This window comes from Argentina anserina, chromosome 1 (assembly GCF_933775445.1).
Source record: "Argentina anserina chromosome 1, drPotAnse1.1, whole genome shotgun sequence".
Lineage (NCBI taxonomy): Eukaryota > Viridiplantae > Streptophyta > Magnoliopsida > Rosales > Rosaceae > Argentina > Argentina anserina.
In genome coordinates, this window is record NC_065872.1 from 19,611,973 (window position 1) to 19,624,484 (window position 12,512).

The 12,512-nt window shown below is 35.4% G+C and overlaps 1 protein-coding gene across 2 annotated transcripts; it reads right to left on the bottom strand.

The window, feature by feature from the left end:
- Positions 1-8,567: 8,567 nt before the first annotated feature.
- On the bottom strand, positions 8,568-12,246 carry LOC126786634 (glucan endo-1,3-beta-glucosidase 2-like). 2 transcript variants are annotated; one of them, XM_050512517.1, is made up of 4 exons: positions 12,115-12,246; positions 9,455-10,708; positions 9,150-9,177; positions 8,568-8,919 (listed from the first exon to the last, which is right to left on the bottom strand). In XM_050512517.1, the coding sequence occupies exons 1-4, from the start codon at positions 12,197-12,199 to the stop codon at positions 8,772-8,774; spliced, it is 1,515 nt and encodes a 504-aa protein (XP_050368474.1). In that variant the 5' UTR covers positions 12,200-12,246; the 3' UTR covers positions 8,568-8,771. The 2 variants fall into 2 exon arrangements, with proteins under 2 accessions (XP_050368474.1, XP_050368484.1); XM_050512527.1 differs by lacking the exon at positions 9,150-9,177.
- Between the last annotated feature and the right edge of the window lie 266 nt (positions 12,247-12,512).

Here is a 12,512-nt window from a genome sequence, read left to right on the forward strand (position 1 = left end):
GGGTAATAGGACATAACCACATGGTCGTAATTGTGACATCCCACCCAACTGTAAAGAAGTGCAACCCACTATTTCTCCAACGATATTAACACCATAGGTCTCAAGGGGAGTAAACCAAAATCGCATGCATGGGAGTCGTCGACCCGATATTAACCGCTACACAAATTCAGTTCCGTCAGGTCGTCATCAGAATCCAAAGGTCCAGTTGAACTCAGATTGCTGAGTCATTTTGTAAAAGTTGGGTCATGAGAGAAAGAAGTTGAGTTCCTCAGTCTCTTCTTTTTCTTCTCGAGCTGTGACTCAACTTTTACAAAACGACTCGGCAATCTAAGTTCAACTGGACCTTTGGATTCCGATGACTACCTGACGGAACTGAATTTGTGTGGCAGTAGAAGATCAGATCGGCAACTCCCGTGCTTAAGATTTTTGTTTACTCTCCTTGAGACCTATAGTGTTAATATCGTTGGAGAAATAGTGGGTTACACTTTCTTACAGTTGGGTGGGATGTCACAAAATGGTATCAGAGCATGATCCTCCGACCAATCGGCTTCTTGGAAGGAAGAAAATGATTCCTCACCATCTCTTCTACATAATTCCTCTTAGTTTGTACACCATTTTGATATCTTAGTTTCATCCTAAATCTAGGTTTGGGGTGTCACAGTAATTATGGGAACCCACCCACTGAAATGCCCCCAAGGTAGGATCCAACCATATATAGGATATATTAGTGGTGTTTTCGGTTTTCACAACGTTTGAGCAGCCAAACAATGATTGTTATGGCCCAAATTTTATATGTCCCTCTTATTGTACTTGTATATATACTATATCTAATGGTCAATTTCGCCAACAAAGGTTCGCTTTAAATAACACATTCTAGAAATAACTTCTTTGTTTATAGAGTACAAAGGTTAAGCAACATAGGGGCTACTTGGGTTTCAATTAGCTAAGTAATTCTTTTGGATTAATTTACTGTTGGATGTCAAATGTACGTATATTATGTACGTGGTCAAAATTAGAAGGAACGAGCGTCATTTGGCCATGCGATCGTTATGAAAACCGAAAAGAACGCATTTATACTAGGATATATGTAAAGGTGACACATTATGTACTCTATGGAGGCAACACTTGGACATTATTTGGACAATATGATACGTTCGGTACATATATTTAGACACTCTGTAATAATCTCATTCAATTTGGATCCTATTTGACCGTCCGAACGTCGCTAGAATAAAAAACACCACTAATATGCCCTAAGAGTGAGACCATCCCTGGGGTGCCTAGGTCAAAACTCATTTACATCTCCATAACCACATAATTGTCGGGTGTCATGTTGTGCAGTTTGAAGCCGGAGCCCTATTTAGGAGAGCCTGGGTTAATACGGTTTTGTGATGGATAAACACGTTAATTTTTGGTTGATTGCACGATCGCATGATAAAAAAGAATCTAATTTTGACGAAATTTTTACAAGGTACCTAAAAGAAATGTATTAGTCACTTCTACCGGTCTGATTGACAATAGTAAGAACTTATTAGGTTACTCATACATTTATACTAGGTTATATATAAAGTGCACATAAGGAACAAACTATATGGATGCAATGTCTGTAATACCCCGAAATTTAGTATTTACTATTTAGTACTCTAAGGTTATATCAACTTAGAATTAATTCAATTTTTCTTTTAATATTTATCTTTAGAAACCAATGATGATAAGGTACATACTTTTAAAGATAGAAAATTTCTTTTTGTAAGTATTAGACCACGATTTGAATACATTAACTCATATTCTTGCGTATACTCGATACTTTATTATCGAGTTTAAGACTAATACTAATAGTATTAACTTTATGCATTATATTGCAAATATATTGAAAACCTTATGAAATGAATATACTAAATTCCTTTACTTTTTAGAATAACACATATAAATGTGTTTGTTATATGTATATATATTTCTTATGCCAACATATTTTGAACCTAGCTGATTTATTTTTATGTTTTACCCCATCACACTATTTTTTTTCTTTGTCAACAACAATACTAACTAGTTAGGCCATCACTCAATATTAATTATTGAGAATGGTAGGTGAGACTTAAACTTTTGTGTTCCTTCTTGGCCTATTTATAGTTGTGAGCTGCCTCAAGTTTTCTTCACACTTTAAAATCAGAAATCATGCAAGTCTACAGTTCTCTTAGTTGATAGAAAACTCAACCATCTAATGTTTCTCAAGCTAAAATTCGAGACTTCACTCTTTCTTTCTTAAACAAGTTTCTTCTATACTAAGGTAATCCAACTTTGGATCCACATCAAAACCTTCATTTCACCACTGAAACTTCAAGGTAAGTACATCTTACATCCTTATAATCTTTTGCCTCTTTAGATTTATCAAAGTACATAGCTAAAGATAAAATGGAAAAAAAATGTTTTGGTAAGAGCTTTATTTTCGTATTTTATACTATCTGAGTTTGTTCAAGATAACAATAGCATTAAATTCCTCATGAAAAGTGCTTCATTTAGGCTTTTGAATCACTCAAGATGTTTAGAAATGGAGAAGTTATGGCTAATCAAAGTTAAGAGTTAATAAACTCACTGAAAATCTCTTATAGCACTCACAACTTTAAAAAACTCATATCTCACTCACTTTTTAACCATTTTCCACAAAATTCATATCAAATTAAAGTATAAGACCTCTACTTTTAATCTGGAAATTTTCATAAAAAATGATAATTTTTTTTGTTACAAGTAGAATATGTAGACATCTAAGATGATAACTTGATGATCGGTTTCTGCACTACTACTGTGTTTGAATTTTTTGGACTCAATGACTTTGAACTTGACTGTATGACTTATCCTATTGGATTCCTTACAAAAAATCCTTGAACATAGACTCCTCACTTGTGTTACTCATGATGCTACACAATCTTATTTTCAGGTAATGAGTAGATGTTTGGGGAATATGATGAATCTACTAAATAAAATGATGGTTTTTCTTCAATTATTATTTCAAGACAATAAATGCGAGACTCGCGTATCTTTGTTAAATTTCAATATTTCTAAATATGTTGTATTTTAAAATAACTCTGATTTTATTTCCTAATAAAAATATTATTCAGACATATATTTCTATAAGTTTTATTGAGGAAATTTTATTGGTTTTAAGGTTACATCTCTAATTCGAGAACCATATTTCTATATAATAGTGGTCTCGGATTTGGAGGCGTAACAATGTCTATATGTGATCAAAGCACATGCATAGGGCATAGTGTGTAAATAAAACCACGCTCAAGGATTTTTGTCGAGAAAGTATACATGTGTCTAAGTTACCAACTCGTTAAAAATGTACACTAACCACATGAAAGTAGTAGACTGGATAGATAAAATCACTCTCAAGAATATTTACCCAGTATGTTGGCATTTATTTATGTAAACAACTCGTGAAACATATAGACAAATCACATGAAATAGTAGAGAGACAAGATAACACCATTCTCAACATTAATCCAGAAAGTATACTACTCGAAATAAAATAGAAATTTTAAATACACACCCAAAACCTCTTAATACACACAAGCTCAATACACCACTTAATACACACACACACACACACACACACAGACACACACACACACACACTCAATACACCACTTATTTAAATTCTCATTCCAATATTTTTATTAAATTCACTACATAAAGTACCTAAAGTACCATTGAAATAAAAAATCACAAAATACTTCATTATTCAGCTATACCAGGTTACATTTTAGTGTGATTAGTATATTAATATATATTGACATCTTATAAATATTCATGTCAAATCTAGTTTATTCTTACGAATCATTATAGATCGTAATTAGTCTTTTTAAATCCTTTAAACATGAAAATGATAAACAAAGTGAAGAATATATATAAGTAAAGCTGAAGAATATGAACATTTCTTTTTTAAGAATTTAAGAAGATGGAATTTAATGAAATAAAAAATCATAATATTTTTTTATCAATTACCTTCTTTGGGACTCTAAATTTAGAAATGAATTTTTTTCAATGAATTGATTGTTTGAATTTCCCACTTAATTTTACCATCAAAATATGTCAAATTAAATCTCCTTATAAATTTTCTTATTTTCTTAGTTTCCAAAAATAAATTCTATGTTTTTGATAATTTAATTTGTTTTGATTTTCTTAATTATTACATGTACCTATTTTGGTCAATTAACATACATGTAAAATCTTATTTGAATTATTTACTAATAAGGGTGTGTATTAAGTGTGTATGGGTATGTATTTAAAACTTCTTGAATTAAAATTGACTTGTAAAATGTGTAGATAATACATATAAAAGCAGTAGACTGGAAACATAACATCAAGCTTAAGAACATTTATCTAGAAAGTCCACTTTTGTAAATTATTATGATTCATCAACTATGCAGACAAAAGACAAGAAAGAAGTATACCATAAATTAGGGACCATGAGTGGCAGAACCGGACCGGGCTGGGCCGGGTTTTAGTAAATTTAAATAAGTGACGGGTCGGGCCGGTCAGGGTATTTTCACAAATATGGAGATCTAAGCCCACCCACCTAAAGCGGGCCTTTGCGGGCTGGGCCGGGTCTTGCCGGCTTATACGGGCTGGGCCTTGCGGGATTATATTAGAAAAAAAACATAATACTCTTATTTAAGGGTTTGGAACAATAAAAGAATTATTAGAAAACATTCTAAAAAAAGCCACAAATAAATTCTAGTTTTGAAATATTGTCGATAGACACCAGTAGATGTGATCGATATATATATATTTAGGGACCCTGTAAAAAGTTCGTCCGTTTGACCGTCCGTACCTACCGTCAACCAAAAAAGAGGCATTTTGACATAATAAAATCCCATTAACCGAGGTTTTGCCAAATGAGTTTCTTCATTGCGACAATGCACGATTGGTGACAAAAATTAGTGATTTCAAATATGTAAACAGATGTCGGCATTCGCATCTTGGTATTAAGTGATCCCTTAGGGCATATGAATGATGTTTTTGGTTTACCCGAAATTCCGACGGTTAAACGAGGTCCGAATTGAATGAAATTTTAAAATGATCACTAAATATATATATCGAATTGGATGAAATTTTAAAATGATCACTTTCCTTCATATAGTCGCTTCATAATGCGATAGTTTATTATAAACTTAATATAAAGGTTATGATACATTAGTGTACACTTCGGCGAACGACAACTCCAGTTCGAAATCTGGTCGATCGACACCGGCAGATGCGATCGGTATATATATTTAGGGAACCCGTAAAATTTTCATCCGTTTTGGATATGGTTTGATAGTCCGTACCTACGGTCAACAAAAAAAAGGTGGTTTGACATAGTAAAACCCCATTGACCAGGGGTTTGCCAAATTGGTTCCTAGGTTCGACCGCGCAAGATTGGTGAAAAAAATTAGGTGATTTTAGATATGCAAACGGCTTTCGGTGTTCGCATCTTGGTAATAGGTCTTCCCTTAGGGCATATTAGTGGTGTTTTTGGTTTACCGGAAATTCCGACGGTTAAACGAGGTCCGAATTAGATGAAATTTTTACAGGGTCACTAAATATATATATATACCGATCACATCGGATGGTGTCGATTGGACATGGTTTGACAGTTCGTACCTATGGTCAACAAAAACGAGGCGTTTTGACATATTGAACCCTATTGACCAGGGCTTTGCTAAATGAGTTTCCTCAGTGCGACCATGCACGATAGGTAACAAAAATTGGTTATGTTAGATATGCAAACGGCTTTCGGCGTTCACATATCTGTAATGAGTCATCCCTTAGGGTATATTAGTAGTTTTTTCGGTTTATCGAAAATTCTGACAGTCAAACAAAGTCCGAATTGGATGAAATTTTTACAGGGTCACTAAATATAAGTATCGATCACATCGGCTGTGTCGATTAATCATGAGAAGTTTTCTTCATATGGTCACTTCATAATGTGATAATTTTTTTTAAACCCAGTATAAAAGTTATGATACATTAGTGGACACTTCAATGATTGATAAATCCGGTTTTATATACGGTCGATCGACACCAGCAGATGTGATTTGTATATATATTTGGGACCCCGTAAAATTTTTGTCTGTTTTGGACATAGTTTGACCGTCCCTACCTACGGTCAACAAAAAATATATTTTGACATATTAAAACCTCATTGACCGGAGCTTTGCCAAATGAGTTTCCTCGGTGCAACCACACACGATCAGTGATAAAAATTAGATTTCATATATACAAACGGCTTTCGACGTTCGCATCTTGTAATGAGTTTTCCATTAGGGCATATTAGTGATGTTTTCGGTTGACCGGAAATTCTAACTGTCAGACGAGGTCCGAATTAGATGAAGTTTTAACAGGGTCCTTAAATATTAGTATCGATAACATAAGCTAATATTAATTAATTCCAAGAAGTTTACTTCATAATTCTACAATTTTATTTTAAATCTAGTATAAAGTTATAATATAAAGAAATATAAAATTTTAAATCTAGTATTATTAACATATATAATATTTTATGTATAATTATTACCAAAAAAGATATATAATTGATATATGTATAATATATTATATGCATGTATAATTATTACTAAAAAAGACATATAATTGATATATGTATTATATGTTATATGCATTATATAATATTTTTTTGGTGGCTTTTAGGGGCCGAGCCGGGCCTTGCGGGCTTTTGGTGGGCCGGGCCGGGTTTCACAACTCTAAACTAAGCCCGACCCTCTACCCACGGAAGCGGGCTTTCTCGCGGGCTGGACCGGGTAAAAACCCATCGGGCTTGCGGGCCTCCGCGGGCTTTTTCGATCCGCGGGCTAAATGATGAGGCCTACCGTAAATGTATTCAAGCCCAAGAACATGCGTGTTAGAAAATTTTGTTAGAAAATATACTATTTTCGATGATCTAGTCTACTCATTTCTTGTGATTGGTCTATATGTGTAACCAGTTATTTACATGTTTAGAAATAAACTTTTTGGAAAATATATTTGAGCATATGTTATGTTATGGGTGAATCCGGGTAGAATGTTATTTGATTTTTCCAATACAATATCTGCCCGTGTCCTTGTGTCTCACCCGAATCTTGCAAAATCAGCTTGGGTCAGAGGTCAAGACCGATGGTGTGACGGTTTATGAATCTTTGATGCTTAAGTTAGTAGGTTTTATGTTTTAAGTTGGGAGATAAAGTCTGAAGTGGAAGTTACCTATTTGTGAAAATTGGGCCGCATTTATAGGCCTAGAAACGCGTGTCTTTTTTCCCACACTTTGATGTGGGATGTGTGATTGCTTTGAATATGGGAGAAAGTATCTCGGCATGCCACCCTTATAATGCTTCCGGTGGCTTTGGGGCTGGTGTTGGTGGTGGCCGGCTACTGGGCTTTGACGCTGGCAGTGCTGGGTTCAATTTTCACCGCCCAACGTGCCCATTAGATGCCGGAATAAAAGGAAACTCGCCGGTGATATTGTCCCTGACGAGGGGTGTTGTTAACATGTTTTTTTTTGGTCCACTATTATCTTGTGTTTGCTATACTTGTATAACAAGTCGTTTGCAAGTCTAAAAGTAGACTTTCTCGAGAAAAGTTTATACCAATGTGTTATCTTTGATGGCTTTTTTTTATTCTGACTAGTTTATGAACTATTTGCATGTTTTGAAGTAGACTTTTTAGAGAAATGTTCTTGAGCATATAAAACAATGAAGTGGTTGATTGTCATTTTTCTCAAGGAAGATGTAATTTTGGAGAATAAAGTAACAATCTTTCACCTATGTCTATGGCGTTGAGAGCTTTGGGGCGATCAAGGGTGACCAAAGCAAATCCAATTTCAATTTCTAGAAAGAGGTTGAAGATGGAGAGACAAATCATAATTTGTGGAAGAGGTTGAAGGCGAGTTTGAATTGCGAAGGGGGGCGACATGCTACCGTCTGGGGTGGCCTGCTACCATGTCAGCAACAAGAATCTCTACTGGATCAAAAGACATCTTTTTTAAAGTATTAACGCATCGAAGGAGAGCTTAAATTTCCCAAATTTACTTGTTTTGTCCATCATGTGTAAGTTTTTCCTCCTCCTCATTTAGAGTTTCTTTGGCCACTCCATCAGAGTCCGGATGACCCTTCAGTTCGAAGTCCAGTCTAAATAATTGACGTTGCTCTGATGTAATTGAATATAGATTAAATTCTCCTCTTGGTAATAAAAAATAAAAATAAGAAGAAGAAAACGTAAAGCAGAAGAAGTCTAGCAACAGAGTCTATAACATCAAATAAGCTTGCAAGGCATGATAAAAGAGTCTACAAACTTTGAAAAAATCATTGTTAGGGTTCATCAGGTAATGCTATATTATTTGCAAATCTTAACAATTCTTTCATCATGGCAAATCTCTTTGTAACAGTGTTAAATATATTGGTTGCGTGACTTGCGTTTCTCCTCACTTGGTTGTTTGTTGTTGCAACATTATAGTTCCTGTTGTTTGGTACCTCCAAACACACACCAAAAAACAAAAGATAATTGGGGTTTCGTTTACTGGGTTTAAATTCATTACCAGAAAATTGAAGAAACGATAACTTTTACTTAAAAAGAATATGATTGCAAAGTCCAAGCACAGGGTTGATTTTTACAAAATGGATTTGGACCAATCTTCTAATACTACCTAATCCGCTAAGTTCAAACCCTTTTCTCCAAGTGAAGGGAAACACTGCCAATCGATGACAAAATTTCTGAAAGTTCTCCACAATTAAACTTGTCTACAAGAAAACTGCATAGCTGATGAGCACATGTATGAGTACTATGCTTGCAAAAGCATTGCCGTGGAAGTTGTAAGCTGAAGAATCTGGACTTGTGGAATTCAAAGATGGAGCTGTGATGTTGACCAAGGTTCCATTCTTGCCAAGACTGCATGCACCAATGAATTAGAATCAAATAGCTAATTTCGCGTCCAATTCATTAGATATGTATGACACAATATTTGAATGCAGTAAAGAAATAGGGAAGTGAGGATGACAATTTACGATATCTATTCCACTTTTAAAGTGGAGTACAACTGATGAAATTTTTTGCTTAGTGGAGTGCCAAAATCATCAAATAAAAAATAAGTAAAATTTTCATCCGTTGCCTTGATTTACCTTCCGGGAAATTTACAGGAGCCATGGCCTGCATGATAGAAACAGAATAGTTAATAACATGCATAATCCACTTTACAATTTTGACTCCACTTTTAAAGTGAAGTGCAAAGAAACAAATATAGGAGCCATGGCCTGCATGATAGAAACAGAATCGTTAATAACATGCATAATCCACTTTACAATTTTGACTCCACTTTTAAAGTGAAGTGCAAAGAAACAAATATATGCAGTCACCACCACTCAAATATATGCAGAATGTAAGAGAGCATACTCCATGCTGTAAAGTTGAGAAGCTGAGATCTTACTTGGATCAGTAGTGGTGATCGCAGCCACTCCATTGAAGTCACATGCTGCAGAAGTCTTCCCCATCTGATGATAATAAGTGTCAAATGCATACGTCGCATGTGAAATCACATTATCTGGTTCATAGCATGGTTCTCCCTGCAATAATGGTGAGCAATCCACCTTGCCAGGTCCACAAGCCCAATCCAGTGCAGCCTGAAGCATTTTTGAATCCGTGCCATCCTTGGCAGTACAAAAAGTTTGATTTGTAGTATCATTTGCTAATAATGCTCCTGATTCTGTCAACCGTAATATGTAGATAGGTGTTCCATTTGCATCAAACAATCCCCAGTTCTTCTCTGAGACAGACCCAGGTTTCGTGTCCTCATTATACAGTTCGTAAATGAAAGTACTAATTGCAAGTCCAGGACGTTTGGGAGTCCCAGTTTTGTTCAACACATGCCTTATTAAATTGCTGTTGTAGGTGTTCGCATTTTCTAATGTTGCATCTGGCTCCTTAGAATCACCTTTTGAAGGCCAACCTGATTCTGTCACTACCACCGGTACATTGGTGAAGTTAAGAAAAGCCATAGCATAATATGCTGCATCAACCACAGCATCAAAAACATTGGAGTAATGGAGAAGCGTATTGGAATCAACAGCTTCTTTGTTTGCCTGGAGAGGGTTGATCAGTGCATAGTCCAATGCAATAACACCATTTGATTGCATGTAGTCGTAATATGGGTAGACATTAAGCATCAGAAATGACCCAGTGGACTGCAAGAAACTAAGCATGGGAACCAACACTGGATTTAGTGAGCGGTTAAAAAAGGCTTGGGAAGGTGGGAATGAATCAAGGATAATGGAGGAAGAAAGAGGAGTTGAAACTTTAATTTGGCTGTCAAGATTGGATGCCACAAGGGCCGAGTGAATGTACTTGAGAGCATTGACCAGGACTTTTTCAGCATTTGGGACATCAGTAAGGACTTCTGAACCAACAGATATAGCTGTGATGTTTGTAGCTGGGTAATGTGCTACGACATTCTGGGATACCCAATTAGCTGCAGTGGAATTAGATTGACCGATTCCAAGGATCTGGTCATTAGGCACAGAAATAATGACTTGAATGCCTGTATTTGCAAGTGCCACTAGCATGGCACGATCTGCATCATACAACCGAAGGTGTCGAATTTGCTGTGCTTTAAGAAGTGCTACTACTTGAGTTGGGTGTGGCATGTCGGAGAGGGATGTTCCTATATTCACACCAATAAATACATCTGCGAAAATGAAGTCGACAGTGATTATTATATTTATATATTTCAAAAATGTAAAACTAATTGAAATTTCAAGTAACAGACACAATTAAGAATCGAAGAATTCCAACAATGATGGTAGAATACCTACTAATTCTCATAATGATGATGGACCGGGATGATAATGTCATACGAGTTTATATACTTTAATTATACAATTTTATTTTATTTTTTGCAACAGAAAATGCAGTTGCATACATCCAGATGCAACTAAAAAGAAAGTAACACTGAGCAAAGAAGTTGGAATTATTGATACACATCAGACCAAAGAATACTGCGGCAAAGTTTGAAAAGTTTAGCGGCAAAAAATCTGACAAACAAGAATAGCGGCACATTCTCAGAAGGAATTAACTTGTCTTGCAGCAAACAATCATTTGACAAAAAAAGCACCTTCAATCAGTATGAAAATTTCATTAATCATTACTCAGAAAGAACTGTGGATACCATTGATCACCAAAAACAAAATGAGTTCCACATGGATGATCTGGTTGAAATTGACCAATAATATTGCTTGATACAACCTATGTGTCACTCATCGTCCTGTTATAGAATCCTTCATTATCGCCATATATAATAGTTATATATGGCTACTTATATACACTTGAAAATTAGCAGTTTTACATCTTCTATCTATTCTATTCAGTTTCTCTTTATAATTGTACTGTTTCACTTTTGTTTTTCTCTTTGTCCTAACAATGGACATGAATTGGTTTAACTTAACAATTGAGAAGCCTTTGTAGAATCACAAATTTACTGACTGGGTATTAAGCAATATTAAGAGACAACCAAGTTGAGGGTAAACTAACTTTTAAAACTAATGGAAGCAGAGAGCAGTCTTAGCTCTTAGGTAGTAGTAATTGATATAATATTATCATATCTTCAAGCTGAGTTACTGAATACAGAAATGTATGTTTCCATAATCCACATAATTTAAAGCAGAAGTACCATTATTCTGTAATCTTTGACCACATTCCACTACTACCAAGGCAAAGGATTAAATATTGATTACCCATGACCTGGAAGACAATGTGGTGATGTTATACTATTTCTACATCAAAATTGGCATAATCTCATGTTCTCTCATACTGATTAGTGAATACAAAGTGTTACAGACATATGATTCTGCAGATGTATTATCTGTAGATCAATATACATTAAGGGGTGCAAGGATTTTCGTTGGAAAACTTTCTAGTTTCTCCATTCCATAAAACCAGCAACAAGATCACCAAGATTTGAAAAGAACTTAACATACGCAATGCACAATGCAAATCAACATCATATATTGAAACTTGAAACATGGAAAACCACACTAGTGTACTAGAAGTACAGAAAATTGAAACTTGTAAAGAGCAGTAGAGCAAAGATCTAACCTTCATCAGCAGTAGCTACAGAAACAGCTAAAAGTAAAAGCAGAAGCTTGAGAGCCATAGATTCGGACCCAAACAAGAAACCCATCAAAGATTCCGAAGCAAACCCACCAAGGAAGAGCTTGAGAGGGAAGAGAGAAGAGAGAGAGAGAGGTAGAGTGGAAACCCAAGTGAGAAGTAAAGTGAAGCAGAGAGTAGACTACTAAAGTTGCAGAGGAATATATATCACCATCTTGGAGAAGACAGAACAGGGACCCATCAATCACGTGGAAATAATAGAAGCCAAGATCAAATCAAACGGCCGGAGGGTGAAAACTTGAGTGAAAGGATGACAGTAAGTAAGCACTGGGGTTTGGGGTGTTGGTAGTCTCAAACTCTGATGAGGAACCCAAGGGAAGCCT

Bases quoted from the DNA above. Each gene is read 5' to 3' on its own strand.
- LOC126786634 (XM_050512517.1), bottom strand. From the start codon at position 12,199: ATGGGTTTCTTGTTTGGGTCCGAATCTATGGCTCTCAAGCTTCTGCTT. The intron at 10,709-12,114 runs GTTAGATCTTTG...TCATTTTCGCAG, and splicing joins TGTAGCTACTGCTGATGAAG to ATGTATTTATTGGTGTGAAT. The intron at 8,920-9,149 runs GTAAATCAAGGC...TGGTGCATGCAG, and splicing joins TCCTGTAAATTTCCCGGAAG to TCTTGGCAAGAATGGAACCT.